Below are 15,866 nucleotides of genomic sequence, written 5' to 3'. Positions count from 1 at the left end.
TTTTGTACCACGTGATCAAAGTGACGGTGGAAGCACCCACAGCGCCAAAATTCAAAAACGTTTCTGAATCGACCAGACAGCATGTAAACAACACTAGCGTTAAATGAAAGAATATCATGGATCTTTTGATTTAACGTCGACTATGAACAGAGTGTTTCAACTACTAGTAGGAGTCCAGCCAAGCGGAATTGCCTGAAATATCGCAGTAATATGAAGGTTTGGCTTTATCTAGCTTTGTTGTTCGTTAACGTTACAGTAGAGTAGTTAGCTAGCTAGCTGTTCCGTGATGACTAGCCATCTAAGGTAGCTAACTTAGCTTCTAACCACAGCTAGTTGACGTTAACGTTAGCTGAGAGAAAGTTGTATGTTTAGCTGGGCTAATCTGTATTTTCTTCAAATGTTTCATCATTTAAGTGTTTCTCAGAATAATTGTAATTTTCATTTCGTGTCGAAGGGATGTCACACTGAACTCGATTTAAGCAATATGACATTGTAGTGTTGTCATTACTTTTTCTTCAAATGTACATCGGTATTAAAATCATTTAACATGTTTTGTCAATAATTACTAACACGTATTTGATCCATCATACCTCACAAACAATGCAGCGCTTGTTTTCATAAAATTTGAACTCCATTAACGTTAATTGCACCGCTCCTTGTTGCCACACTTGGCTAGCTAGCTAACTAGTGGGCGATAACGTTACAAAGCAGTGTGAATCGGTTGTATAATTTGGAATTTTTTTGAATGGGAAGGCTGTCGTAGGTTTTCTATTAGCCGAGTTCTTCCGAGAATCCTAACTACTTTTAATATATTTAAATAAGTCAAATATGAATCCATATAAACGTTGGCCAGGGAATCAGCGGTACACGTTACACAAAACACGTCGTCAACTGCAGACACGTAGTTAAAGTTAACGACTGTTGTTCTAGAAGCATGAGTCGCCAGGGAACATAACCAACTGATATCCGAAAATAGGCTGCTAAACTGAACAATTGCACAGCTAAAAAACTGACACACGGACAATGTGGAGCTGGATTTCATCTTGACGTCCATCATTAACATACAGCTCGTCACACCATTCTTGATATGAATTGATTTCTTCGTGCCAATCTCAATCGATCAGCGGACGGAGGAACGGTTTGAATTCAGTCTATGTTAACTGTTAACTAGCTAACCCTAGCTCATAACTTGGCTTTGACTTCATACCGTCTGCCAGGTAAACGTTAATCTACCGGTAATTGCAGTTAGCACTGTGAATGTATGATACACACTAGATAGTGATAAGAGCTGCATATTTTACCAATGTTTAGCAGGCTTTAAAATAATCTATACGTTTGTCTTTGTGTTATTTTTGTACAGAAAACCAGTGAACACCAAGGAGCATTTTCAATGATTTGATGACCATGAGACGGAGCCCAAGGAGACCCCTGATCCTCAGAAGAAGAAAGTTGCCTTTTCAGCAAAATGATCCACCAGCAGCTGAATCGCAAAGCCAATCTGGTGCAACAGGCTCCAATGAACCTTCCAAATCAGCTGCCAGTCAGTGCTTCCCTGATGGTATCCACATTATGGATCACCCTTCTATGTCTGACACACAGGTGGTTGTCATTCCCAAAACAGCAGACCTTCAAAGTGTTATTGGGGCCCTCACTGCCAAAGGCAAAGAGTGTGGTGTCCAGGGACCAAACAAGTTCATCCTTCTCAGTGGGAATGGCAGCCCTGACAATGGATCTTTTTGTCAGCCTGCTGCTGAAGAGGATGATGTCTCTACAAGGAGTACAGTTGGACAACCAGTGAAAGCAGAAACTATGCACTCACCAGATGCTAAACCACTCACTGGAATTAAACCATGTATGAAAATAAGATTTTTTTTTTTCCTAAGATGATATTTAAAATGTAATTGTGGAGTTTTAATGGGGTTTTTTTTGTTGTTGTTTTTTTTTTATCTCTTTAATAGCACTGACTTGGTATGGTATCTTTAATCCTTCCTTTGTTTAAGCAATAATGTTTTTTGCTTTTCTTTATCAGTGAATAAGGATCTGGATTGTGGCCCTTTAGATGACAGCCTCACCAATATTCAGTGGCTGGGCAGAATGAGCACATGTGCCTTAGAACCAGATCCTGCCAAGCAGATGACCAACAAAGAGAACCAAAACTCAAATTTACAGACTTTTCAGGTCAGTTGCTCCTTCTTGTCACCTCGGTGTGATTGTTAAATGTTGACTGTTGATGTGAAAACATATGCATGTGTAGGTGGAACACTGATCTCAGGCATGTCTCAGCATGTCCCCTAAACACCATCCGTTTACTAGTCTGTCCCACTAAAATGTCACTTCAGCATATTTACAATGATCTCCATAGTATTGAGACTGCAAAGAATTGTTGTGTTGCTAGATTTGAAATTATTTGATGACCACATGCTTAAATTAAAAGTTTTCATTGTTTGATTTTAATTTGAGGTTAATTGCATTGTAGATGAGACAAAAACATCACTGTGTATGTTGACATTTTTGCAATATTGTAGTTACTATGAATAATGAGGTTATTGTAATAATTTAATTGAAGTTGTTTGTCGAGTGACAGTTTGAAGATGTTGAGTTCTTTCATGTACATCAGCATAATGTGTAAAGTCTGCCTAACTGTCAAAGTAGATTTTTTTGTTGACAGTTTTTATATTTAGTAGAAATTTTGTAGAAATCTCTGTATTGTCCAGGCTATCTTTAAACTGATCACGTTAATCTAAATCTGGCTACAGTTTAATACATGTACTATGTATTCAAGTCTCTTTTTCTTTTTCATCGTTTCTTTTACAGGCACAAAATACACAAATCGATGCAGAAGCTGTTCAACAACCCATGTCAGAGAGGCCACCATACTCCTACATGGCCATGATCCAGTTTGCTATCAACAGTCGGAAGAACAGGAGGATGACACTGAAAGAGATTTACATGTGGATCGAGGACCACTTCCCTTACTTCAGAGAGGTGTCCAAACCAGGATGGAAGGTACTTTAGAACTGAACAATAAATGTATAATTTGTGGGCCCATATCATAGAGCAGATTAAACAGATTAAAGTCTTTGATTATCACTTACTGAAACATGCATTCAAGATTTTTTGCTCATTTATAATTGCAGAATTCCATCCGCCATAACCTCTCTCTACACGACATGTTCATTCGTGAGACGTCACCAGATGGTAAAATTTCTTTCTGGACTATCCGGCCTGAGGCCAATCGATGCCTCACTCTTGATCAAGTGTACAAGGTGAGTACAGCTGACTTCTTACCGCTGTCACCTTTTTCACATTCTTCCACCTTTATAATGAAGGAAGCCCTGAAACTGACTTTATTGATTTATTGTTCAGCATTTTGTATATTAGATATCGTCAACATCATTGATAAATTTGTGTCACATGACATGAACGCTGTTTTGTGGTGTTTTTAAACACAGACAAGAAAGATATTTTAGGAGAGATCCCTAATGCTGTTACATTTCTGATGTGACCATGTTCCTTAACAGTTCATGTCCTTTTATCTGCCATCTTTTGTATACCCAATGTCATCTGCAGTGCTTTCAAATTTATTTTGGATTTTTGTTTTCCAATCTTTATGGTTTTCTTCCCTCTCATTCCACATCTTTCTCTACAGCCTGGTTGTGACCCAATGACTGCTCCTGTTCCGGTGCCAATGTTTTTATTTCCCCACCAAGTAAGATGGATTTACCTTTCTTTCAATTCTGTAGGAACAGTCTTCATCTCTGCAGTCAGACAGAAGAAAGCAGAAAAGGGACAGAATATCAGAAGATGTCAACTTTCGCTTGCCTTTTTTTGTTACCAGACTCAAAGAGTGCAGCTGGAGGTCTAAGGTCTAGGGGAATTGTTTTTGTTGCAGGAGGTGATATAAGCAGCAGGGAGGCTGAAGTCACACTGAAAGATTAGTGAGACCACATCCCTTGTCCAACAAGGAATGTGTATACCTTCTTCCGTGTGTGTGTGTGTAGGGACAGTTAAAAGAGGTCTAACTTTGACTTTCATCTGTTCTAGCTTGCCAAACCCTAAAACAATGGGGAGAACACAGGCTGTCATTAAGGAAGGAGAGAGCACAGTAAGGCCACTGAGGCAGTATACTTTAACTGTGTAAAGTGACGTTGTGTAATTTCAATTTTTACAGCAACAAAAGAGGATGCTTCCCGATGCAAGAAAAACACCAACTGGCTCTGGTGAGTTAACAGAGATGGAAGGACTTTGATAGAGTTAAATGTGGAGAGGGGGGAAAATGGACAAAAATGGCGGTAATTGTTTTTTAGTTTGAAAATTTGTCATTAAGATGCTCTGCTCTGAGTTGTTGTCTTTTCTGCATTCAGAGAGAAGGATGAAACCTCTTCTCCCTCGAACCGATTCCTACTTGGTTCCCATCCAGCTCCCCGTCACCTCCTCCGTCTACCTGCCATCCTCATCGGCCCAGTTTCCCCCCTCCTGCTCGCAGCAGAAACGGAACACTCCACGAGGAGCCAAGAGAGTGCGGATAGCTCCTAAGGTAAAGACTTTGTCATGCATTGCAGAATTATGGTGGAATCCAAACGCACACTTTTGATATTGTTCCTGGTGATTTGAAGTTCTATAAGTATTAAATTTCAAAAATACATTTTAGATTTTTCACTCTCAAAACTCATGTGGGATCAGCTTTGCAGGAGAAATATTGGTTTGGTCTGGCTAGATTTTGCCATGCCAACATTATGTGTTGGGGTATGAGTATGAAGGGCACAGTTACTGGTAGAATTGTAAAGTGCATGGTTGTATGTCTGACAGGTGACACAATGTGATGTACCAGCTGTAGCAATGTATCCTCAGAAGAGCAATGACCTCAAGGTGAAGGAGGAGCCGGTATGTGTTCCAATTAAATGCGAGACTCCGAAGTCCCTTCCGAAGAGACAAGCCAGCAGCTCTCGACGTAAACAGCGCCTGGTTCACTCTCTGCACGAGGAGCCCGTCCTCCTCTGCCCTGATAATACTTTCTTTGACTCTGGCGTAGCATCTGATGCTTCAACTTTCCAAGACATGAGAGATACTGAGCTGGACGAGCACCAGCATGAGCAGCACAGCCCCGATCGGGAGTTCTCCTTCAAGACCCCCATAAAAAGTGGCAGCCATCTGACCTCCTCCACGCCCAGCAAGCCTCCCTCTAATATATTACCCGAGCCCTGGAAAGTGACCCCTGTGGGCAAAGGGAGCCAAAACGTTCTGGACTTCAGCCCCATTCGCACACCAGGTGGCCCTGCAGTCACACCGCGGCACGACTACACCACCTTCAGCTTCAACAGCACTCCCTTTAAAGACTTGCCTCTGTTTAGCTCCCCCAGAGAGCTGCTCACATCCGCTCCCTCCAGAGTGACCGGGCCAACGGACTCTCCTATCAACTGTCTCAGAAGCAGCTGCTCCAGAGAGCTGCTTCAGGCGGGAGGCGCAACACCCGCTAACCGCTCCATCACAGAGGGCCTTGTCCTGGATACAATGAATGACAGCCTGAGCAAGATACTAGTGGACATTAGCTTCTCTGGTCTGGATGATGAGGACCTAGGTATGGCCAATATCAGCTGGTCTGAGTTCATTCCTCAATTTAAGTAGCCCGAATCTGTTTTCCAAAACACTATAGGTGGGAAACCCCACACAGAAACAGCAAAGCAGATGCAAATTTTAAAAAAAGACCAATCTTTGAAGAAGAAAAAAACTGTACACCAAAATTTTAGGAAATTGTCAGATTTGGAGACGGTTTATGAAGATTATAGCAACTGGATTAAAAGGAACATTCTTTATTTATAATGATAACTGAAATAAATCAATTTTGTCAGAGTGAGACACGAAATACAAGTAGATACAGATAACACAATTAGGCATATGACCAAGAATATTAAGCATACCTTTAGAATATCGTCAATATTTTAAAAATAAATAATTGCCAGAAGTTGAGTTAATTAGCTTGAAGATAACTATTACATGAACTGATTCGTATATGGATTAAAGGTAAAAATCCATAATGTTTTGTAGTTTGATATATTGTTATTCTATTCATCTGGTGGAGTGTGGTGGAGCACCAAAAAAATCACATTTACTGTGGTTGTCTGGTTGACTCTGCAAATTGCATCTAATTTCATCGCTTTGGTAATATATTCATATTACCCATATTATCGGTTGATGATATTGTCACTGTCAACAACACCAAAGTAAAACAACTTAACAAAAGTGACACTAGATGCTGTCGCATTTGCTGTAGTTTGAATGTGATTCAATTTACGAATTGCAGCTTTAATATAATGTATGTACCCTTCAATTCGGCTGCTGTAGTCGTTCATTTGAACCTTTTTATAGCTTTAACGCCTCTTTTGTTTAAAGACCGTTTGAGTTTGCTTCTTTTGCACATCTGCTTTGCTTTCTTCTGGGTGTTTCTGGCTGCCGTTGGGGGGGGGGATTTATTAATTAATGACAGGGACACTTTAATTTTCATTACCAGGTCAAATTAGCAAGCTGCTCACTTGTTGTCCCTCACTTTGGATGTTTCTCTCCACCTCTGGCTTACCTTTTCATTGGTTCCATCACTAATTAACTGCCTCTTTTTATCACTTTTTTTCTGTCCGTAAAACTTCCCATGTGGAAAACTTCACACATGGTCCTGTTTTCTTTTATCATTTATTCTACATGTCATATCCGTCTGTACTCTTGAAGGAATCGCTAGAGAAGAGAAATATGTATGTTGATTTGCACATTTTAATATATAATTTAGCTTTTACATATGTAAATGGAAAGACGATATATTGCCTGATAAGCCAGTGAGATGCTTCTGTGCCGTTTGGTTCAGACAGCCTCCTGGAGTCGACTTTTAGATTGTGATGCAGGATTGTTTAGCAATAAACAATGGCAAAGTAATAAAGATAGCACTAACAGGAGTAGGATTGTCTCTGTACATTAATAGTAGAACTGTCTTCACCTTTTGACTTTATACATCCTTACAGTAATTGTTCATCTGTATGCCAGTATCAGCTTATGGGCACTTTGTACCTGCAGAGAGGGACATTTTGCATGCAGTGACTCCTCATTTTATCTCCATATTTGGAGGATAGGATGGGAGATATACCCCTTTTTGAAAAAGCCACAAAATAATGTATGGCTTACTGTGAGTTGATCTGTTTACAAATGGATTGGTGCTGTATGGCATGCAAGAGTGAAATGTGGTTTCTAGCAAATGATTTTGAAAATATATGCCTTGATGTGTTTTCTAAAGTTGGTGTTTCTATGACTGTACAATAAATCTGTTGGTGTTTGCGTCTCATGCAACATAAATGTCATGTTTCTGACTGTAAGTACGCTTTGATTTGCCTTGCTCAGCTCACATTTAATCAATGTAAATAGACCAGGTGCAGTTTCTACAATCTACAGTGAATTGTATCCAAAAAAAACTACATAGCAAGGTTACCTATTTTTATTTATTTCAAATAAAAGTTAGTCATTTATAGATTGTCTCTGTGATTTTAAAAATGCTTTATTGGTTCTTACAGAACTTTGTAAAAATAAGTCTATATTGAACAGATGTTCATGAAGAATGCTAACGATAAAGAAAAGTACCTCTTACTCCAGTGGCAATGGCTGTTAAAAACTGGCACTGCAACAACTTACATTAGTCAAGTAAAATTCTAAAAGAGAAGTCAGATACGGCACCTGTTCCCAGCATAGTTGTTGCAAGAATTTCTCGAAAGAGCATCTTAAAATGAATTTAGTATCAAAATGGACACTTAAAACACACTAGTTTAAACTGTAAACAAAAGGTTCTAGGACTAGTTAAGGTGGTATCCAGGCAGTCTGTCAGTAGAAAGCGGTCTTTGGGGTCTTCAGTATGTCTGGACTTCCTGTTGAGCCACTTCAAGAAGGATCTGCAGCTGCTTGCTGCAGTAGTCTGGGAATGTTTGAGAGTCAGAATTATGAAAGAGTTGAGAAGGCTTTTCATTCTTGCCAAAGTTAGGATACAATGTCCGGAATGGGGTTTAGCCAGTTGTGGGCCAATTTGAAGTTGAAAATGAAAATAACTGCAAGCTCGGGACTAACAGGGTCTTTGTCCTGGACCAATTCTTTTGTGAAAAGTCTATTTCCTTCCGTGTGTTGGCCATGCTCTACAAGCCACTGACCTCTCTATTTTACACATTCAATTTGTTAAGAAAAGTTCAAAAATGACAGGGCCCATCAAATTATGTAATTTTAAGCTGTAGCAAATTTTTCCCTTTCTGCTCTATTTAACATACAGTATATTGAAGATGGAGCTACATCTTTTCCCAACAAACTGGATATATTGAATTATAAGCTCTGACTGAAATAACAAGTTTGCAGATTTTGGTATGACTTACTGAAGATGCGTCTCCATCTATGGGGCAAGCGAAAGCGGTAGATGGTCACATAGTAAACTGGGACCCCGGTCAGAGTGAGAGCACAGCTTTGGCCTGTGTTCCAGGGGTCCGAGTACAGAGAGAGACCCACGATGAAGAAGCAAACCACTGTGAAGGTGACTGCGATGGCCAGGGGCACCTTTGGGTTATCAAAAAAATAAGCAAATAAAACAGTGCTTGGTCAGTTTAATGTGCAGTAATAATGGAGAATGCTGTACCGTTTGGCACAATAACCACAGACACACTAACCTTGAAAGGTCTTGGGTGGAGGGGGAAGCGGTATCGATGGATGAGCATCCCCAAGGTTGCCAAGGCAATGAAGAACCAGCGAGCAAAGGAGGCGAAGTTGATGAGCTGGTAGATCTCTCCAGTGATTAACATCAACACTACCAAGGGGTACTGTACACAGACAATACAGCTATAATGACATATCCATACTCAGTCTACTTCTGTTGTGACTGCTACATATAGTGATGTAGTGGAGAGGAAAGCACCTTTTATTTGCACAATTCATAATTTTCTATCATACATTTGGGTACCACTAGGAATGAGAATTAAGAACTGGTTCCCATTTAGTACCATTTCCTAAATGTAAGATTTCTTACCAATAAACAGTTAGAACTGAAAGCACAAGTGATTACTGAATGCAAATGGAATCAATAAAATCTGGTCATTGCATAGCTGACGGTTTACTGATAAAGGTCTCCATATCCATATTTTTATAGAAAGTCCCAGAACCCTATACTGTACTGTATTTCTCAAAAAATGAAGACAGAATACATACACATAAAAGTATTGCAAATATAAAATGCTTCTCCTAGAATATTTGTTTCTGGCTGATTAGAGATCCTCAGAAAGATTTAGATCGTGGCGGGCTAAACCTCTCCCCTGACACCAATTCTAAAAATAACATGTTAAGAATTAAAAGTAAATTGAAAATTAAGGACATAGCATTACATTCTACATGAACAGAGTGAACATATTTTTGGATTCAAAGCCAACTACATCTGCTGATGAAGACTGTGAGATGCAGATGAAAGCTCAGAAAACGCTAGTAAGTGGACCTTGAGTTAAGATTTGTTTTTAATTCTTTATCATCCATCCAAACATTGCCTTATGTACGCACACTTTGTGAACATATAGCTGCCTTTTTTCAGTTATTGTCCATGTAGTGACATTGATATAATATTAAACACTGTCAGCTGGCTTTGCTGGTTTATAGTGTGTGGAAAGTACTTTACCAGTAACAGCACAGCGGGCAAAGGTGTATTTCTGCGGATGTGAATCATGGAAAAGATTGGAGGCCAGTGGCCCTCCCTGGCTCCCACAAACAGCATCCTGCAACACAAACAGTAAGATTTACAATCAGGCTGTTAGCAGTCATTCTTGGCACACAGAAGTGATAATAATAACCTTTGTGTCTAGATTACCTGGGTGACCCAAAGAAGCCGCCGTTAAGTGCTCCGAGGCAGGATAGAGCCACAAGAATGGGAATCACAGAAGCCAATCCCTGGAGGGCACGGTTCGCAAACGTCTGCAGAGATACAGACGCAGGCTCAGACCAACATTTAAACATACAATACATGTATGTCTTGTGATTTTACTTTTAAATGCAGGGTACTCTACAGTGTAGCACTGACCACAGCCACAGCATCAGACAGCAGAAGCTCAGCGGGAGTCATCATGGTGTAGTAAGCCACATTAACAAGCACATAAAAGACTGTCACTGTCACCATGGAGCAGATTATTGCCAGCGGTATGGTTCTGACAAGACAGGACACACACAGAGAGATATAATAGCATTTTCAAGGCAATATGACTTTTAAAAATAGATTGAGTGGAGCAGATGCCAGATGTAAAATACCTATTTGGGTTTATGACCTCTTCTGTGACAAAGTTCAGATAAAACCTAAAGGAAAAAGGAAAAGCCTGTTCACACAAGCATACAGTTCTGATTGTTTTGTGATTTTTATAATATTACTGGTTAATAAACTGCCACAGAGACAGTGAAAAGGTTCCATGTATGGTAAAAGAAGACAATAAAGTGTTTTGAATTCAAGTCCGTGTTCATATTCATACCATCCACCGTAGGCATATAGGCCATTATAGAAGGCCAGTGGCAACCTATCCAATGTTAATGAGTCAACTTCAAAACCATTCTGGAAATTCTCTGTTTTTCCTGAAGAAGATGCAGAGAGAGAGAGAGAGAGAGTAACTGAGTATTATCAACAATGTCATTTGAAAAGACCTAACAGTTGGAAAGCCACCTGTATACTCAGGAGTAACCATCGCATCCTCCCACCTTTGGCCAGTGCAATGACACCAGGAATGATGATGAGGACCAGAGCAAACATCTTAATGAAAGTCAAGGTGACCTGAGTGCGAGAGGCCAAGGTCACACTCCAGCAGTTGACTGCCACGACAAACGCTACAGAGACACAAAGACAAACAACTGGTAAAAGAAAAGTTTATGCATCTATAAGACGGTGTAGTCCCTCATTCGTCCAGGAGTGTTCTATCGTAGAAAAGGTTTCAGTCGTAGTCATCTGGACACTGTTTTCAGAATCAAGACGTTTCGGCTCCCATCCGGAAGTCATTCACAATTGAGAATGACTTCCGGATGGGAGCCAAACGCCTTGATTCTGAAAACAGTGTCCAGATGACTACGACTGAAACCTTTTCTACGATTTATGCATCTATATTTTGCACTACATGGACATATAGAGTAGTATAATGTTGTTCTGGATAGAAGGAGGAGGTATAAAACCACTCACTCACTCCGAGGATGCTGACAAGCTTGATTAGCACCATGGGAGCAGCACAAGGTGCGTAGAACGGCTCCACCACGTAGCGGCCAAAAGCCAGGGACACATAGGAAGCTACAGCTGGCCTGGAAAAAGAAAATATGCTTGTTGTGTTATGTGATTTGACTTAAAGTCAGAACAAATAGGACAAAACGAAACTAACCAACCTGATGAATAAGAACTCAACCCAGAGTCGTAAAAAGGCAGGCAGTGAACCCAGTGTCTCCAGTAGATAAGTGTAGTGACCCCCAGATTTAGTAAAACTGGTGCCCAGTTCAGCATAGCACAGGGCCCCTAATGGAACAGAGCAGACCAGGAAAAAAGTTATGAAATGTAAATCAAGTATTTATAGATATAGTCAGTGTTTGTGTTCGAAATATGAACATTATATAATGATATAAAATGCATTTTGTTTTAATTACATTTTGGCCATGTTAGCAGTGTTGCTGTTTGGATGGTATTATCAGACTCTTGGTTAGTCAGTACCACAAAATTTGGCAAAGACATGGATTGCCATGAAATTTAGTACACACATTCATATCCCCCTCATGATGAATCCCCCTGATATTTCATACAACACCACTGTCAGGTGTCCAATACTTTGTTTTCTGACTAAATACTGCTAAACATCAGCATGTTTGCATTGTCATTGTGAGCATGTTAGCATTCTGATGTTAGCATTTAGCACACAGTACAGCCTCACAGAGCTGCTAGCATGACAGTCATGCTGTCTTGTTATTGTGAAACTTGTGAATAACTTGCAGCAAAATGGTCAAGGTTAATGTTGGGTGACCCTTGTTTATATGGAGTGTGCAGTGTGCCAACAGTATAACATATACATTTCAGTGATTCATTATTACAATGAATGATTTAATTGACAAATTTATTGAAAAAATGCATTGAAAACAAAATTAAAGATAGAGATAAATTTGCCTATACCATCAGGCATCTTACCAAACATGGAGAGGACCCCACACAGCGCCCACACCAGCAGAGAGAGCCCCACACTGCCGCTGTTCATCAGGACTCCCTTGGGTGCGATGAAGATCCCACTGCCCACCACTGTGCCGATGATGAAGGACACCGCAGGCAGCAGGCCAATCTCTCTCCGAAGGTGCACCACCTCCTCTTCTGTCTTCTCCTTCTTGTCGTCCTCCTTTTTCTTCATTTGTGTCCCGTCCATGTCTTTGCAGCTGTAGATTCTACTTGGACACCTCAAACTGACCACACTTTCCTTAATTCTGTTCATTTGAAATTTACATCTACATTGTATATTAGTCCTGCAAACTTAAAGTTCTTACCTCTTTGTTGTCTCCTTTTGCAGAATGTTGTCTGATGTTGCTCAACAACAAAACAGCAGCAGAATCCCTTCCACTTCTCCAACCAACGCTTTTCTCAAAACAGCAATCACCAATTTTCTTTGTGCTTCCTGTTAATCCTTCAGGACACACATTTGCAGCAGTGGAGCGAACGTGCATGAAGCTGTGGTAGAAAGAGATTGGCTACAACATGGCCCCCTCTCCCTCTAACTTATCCTGCATGTTTTTGTCCCCTCACTGGCTCCCAGCCTGAGCAGGGAACAAAGCCAGCACTCTTCCAAGCCTCAGCTACTAATTACAGCAGTTAAAAGTTTCGACACTTTCCTACATTGCACTGTTGGTATGTGTGCTTGTGGTCTTACATGTGTGTACAGATGCCTTTTGGGCTCTAGGGATAAAGGGTCAGGGTGTTGTAGAGGCAGCTGCACAGACTGCAGGAGGGCTACTTTGAATAACAGCAGACTTTTTCATCTTGTCCCCTCTAAAGCTCTGTTTTACAAAATGTAAGTGGTTTTGATTTTGGATTCCTTTATTTCAGTAATTCTTTCTCTCAGCTTTCATGGACACGTGGCTTCAGCTGAACCACAAATATTGTGCAATATTTCTGCAAAGATCAAACAGGCCTCAGACCAGCTTAGTATGAGAGGCAACAGAAAACAGAAAAATCACTGAGGCCACTCTACTAGCTTGTTTTTCCTTATTTTCACTTGACTGACCGCTGTATGGATGTCAGCTTCACTTCATCAGCGATCGGCCTGCTTATTAAAATTCCTCCACACACAGTACATACCAAAGTTCCTTTGGTTAAGATTTATGAAGTATGAACAATTGCTTGTGCAGTCAAATGTTGTTTAGCGTTAAATGCATTTTAACGCTAAAAGCTGTTATAGAAGATACTGCAAGACTGTGGGATTTAATTTCTGGTATTTCATGGCACTCAAGGTCACAAAGCTGAGAGATGCAGAAATGGGGGATGTTTGTGGGAATTTCCTGCTGTTAAATCCAATAAACATTTGACACTCTACAAGTTAAACCCTGACTTTAGAGCTTTAATTTTTCTTATCAGGCAAAATTTGTTGCTTCATATACAAGCAGTTATGACATACAGTATTTTATGTAATAAAATATGAAGATATTGCACAGAGGTTGGACACACAATTACATGTACATGTGTACAAAGGCATTCAGTCCTTCATGCAAACCAAATCTGACGCTTGAAAAGGCTTATTATAATATCAAAGTGAAACAACCCAAAATGTGGCATTCCCATATGATTTTTTTTAAATTTTATTTAAAATTAGCTTTAAAAAGAGATTTAAAAAGTAATTTTCTGAATCTTGAAATAGTCACGCAATTATGTTATGTGGCTTTTGTTTGGATGGCTCATTGTAGATTTCTTAACAAGTTTAATGATGGGTAGGCACTGGGTATGTATTAGTTCTACATGTGATATACTGTATGTTCATAATTGTAACAAAAAACAGTGGCAGTAACATTAGTCGATTACTAATTACTGAAAAATAAATGGCATAATTGTTCAAGTAATTTTTCACGCAAAAGTACCATACATTCTCTGGTTCCAGCTCCTCCAATGTGAGGATTTGCTGCTTTTCTCTGTTTTATATAATTTTAAACTGAATATATTTGGTTGTTCTACTGTTGGTTGGACAAACCTATATGTTTAAAGTCAAAGTCTTCTTTCTTCACTTCATTTTTCACTGTTCTCATGTATCTCACTGTATCAATATTTACTGCATTATAGATAAATGGGTCATAATAGTTATTTCAACATCTTATCAAAACAGACTCCATAAAACTTGAACATTAAAAGTTTCACTTTCTGCAAGGCCATTGCATTGTATTGTATGCTTAGACTACATTACATTATATAGATGTTGTGTCCATCCCCTTTAGTTACTACCCTGATGTTTCTCACCCTTTTACCAGCAGAGGGACTATTTGACTTGCTAAAGGATTCCATTTACTCAAAGCTGAATGCACTTTTTTTTCTTTCCAGAAGATGGCGACCTTATCTCACACTATATCAATTATCAATCACTGAGACTCAGAGTTACTTATTACCTATCTCTCCCAGGTAAGGCCCTGGGACATCTTGAGAATCACACTGTGAAATCCCAGGGCAGGTCTGAATTTAGCCCCTTTCTCAGCGGGTAACCCTGCCGTGAGCTCACCCACCCACCCCAGGGGATGTGAGCCCAACTCCCCTGCTGCTTTCCACCTGACCTCCCAAGATCCCTGCCCAGTCAAGTGGAGGCCTAACCAGCCTCAACCACTCGCTGTTTCTCCCATAGGCTCACAAGGAGTAGAATACAAAGGGAATATGCCCTGACATTTCCCATGAGCCATTCACAGGAAGGTCCCTGAGGTTTTTCCATTTTGTAAATCACTGGTTGTTAAAGTGGGGTTTGAGGATGTAAAAGTACACAAAGGCTTCCCAGAAAAATGAGGAACACTTGAGTTTTAATTTAATATGATCTCCCTTACTAGTTATCCCAAATAAGACAATGTATAGGAATGATCATGTTAATCACAGAATTCATTTTCACCATGCTTTTGATACATATGCAATTAAATATTAACAGCAGCTGAAATCTGAACATATGGCTCTGGATTTGAGATGAAAACATGTTAGGACCCTTGTTGGGAATCTATAATAAACACATTGAGGGGTTAACATTATTCATCTTTCTCCTTATGGATTATCCCTCTCAATGTAAACAAGGAGGGACCTCAGCTCATGCCCTTGGCAACCAGCTGAGGTCTCTGCATGCATGGAACAAATCCCGGCGTCTTGAATCCCCCAATTACAAGCTCTGTTATCGTATATAATGTGTGTATGTGTATGTGCCCCTGTCCTGGGAATTAATTAACCCTCACACAGACAACGTGCACACACACACCATACTACACATATATACTGTACATGCATACACAAACAGCACTCATGAGCGATCTAGACTGTTTCTGCAAATTAAGTATAGTGGGAAAGTCAGATTTAATGAGAGACTTACTTGATACCTCTCCTTGACTGCCTGGGTTTTAGATGTGATCCTGTTTCTAATATAGATTTGTTGGAGGTGGAGGAATACAGAGTTGAATTTTACTCCTTCTAGACCATAGTTTGTGCCTTTGTTGAGTATTTAATGTATTCTGTCAATTTTTTGTGTTTTTTTGGTGCATGTTCTATAGTAGCTGCTGGCAGTGGTGGAGGAAGTATTCAGATCATTACTTAAGAAAAAGTAGAAATACTACAGTGTAAAAATACCCTGTTACAAGTAAAAGTCTTGCATTCA

The 15,866-nt window shown here is 39.9% G+C and overlaps 2 protein-coding genes across 4 annotated transcripts; one reads left to right on the top strand and one right to left on the bottom strand.

The window, feature by feature from the left end:
- The first annotated feature begins 58 nt into the window (after positions 1-58).
- Positions 59-7,340, top strand: foxm1 (forkhead box M1). Of its 3 annotated transcripts, none has more exons than XM_044185815.1 (9): positions 59-216; positions 1,361-1,852; positions 2,030-2,178; positions 2,815-3,006; positions 3,138-3,266; positions 3,650-3,709; positions 4,172-4,220; positions 4,365-4,537; positions 4,810-7,340. In XM_044185815.1, the coding sequence occupies exons 2-9, from the start codon at positions 1,399-1,401 to the stop codon at positions 5,623-5,625; spliced, it is 2,022 nt and encodes a 673-aa protein (XP_044041750.1). In that variant the 5' UTR covers positions 59-216; positions 1,361-1,398; the 3' UTR covers positions 5,626-7,340. The 3 variants fall into 3 exon arrangements, with proteins under 3 accessions (XP_044041750.1, XP_044041752.1, XP_044041751.1); XM_044185816.1 differs by lacking the exon at positions 59-216 and adding an exon at positions 918-1,217; XM_044185817.1 differs by lacking the exon at positions 3,650-3,709.
- A 178-nt stretch (positions 7,341-7,518) lies between these two features.
- si:ch73-352p4.8 (cystine/glutamate transporter) lies at positions 7,519-12,898 on the bottom strand. The gene is made up of 12 exons (XM_044185821.1): positions 12,188-12,898; positions 11,401-11,527; positions 11,204-11,319; positions 10,732-10,857; positions 10,509-10,608; positions 10,294-10,338; positions 10,070-10,193; positions 9,860-9,963; positions 9,671-9,767; positions 8,679-8,828; positions 8,391-8,568; positions 7,519-7,945 (listed from the first exon to the last, which is right to left on the bottom strand). Exons 1-12 carry the CDS (start codon positions 12,480-12,482, stop codon positions 7,881-7,883), a joined length of 1,527 nt encoding a protein of 508 aa, XP_044041756.1. The 5' UTR covers positions 12,483-12,898; the 3' UTR covers positions 7,519-7,880.
- Between the last annotated feature and the right edge of the window lie 2,968 nt (positions 12,899-15,866).

The sequence above is a fragment of the Siniperca chuatsi genome, linkage group LG23, assembly GCF_020085105.1.
Source record: "Siniperca chuatsi isolate FFG_IHB_CAS linkage group LG23, ASM2008510v1, whole genome shotgun sequence".
In the NCBI taxonomy this organism is placed as follows: domain Eukaryota; kingdom Metazoa; phylum Chordata; class Actinopteri; order Centrarchiformes; family Sinipercidae; genus Siniperca; species Siniperca chuatsi.
This window is presented reverse-complemented; position numbering and strand designations above follow the sequence as displayed.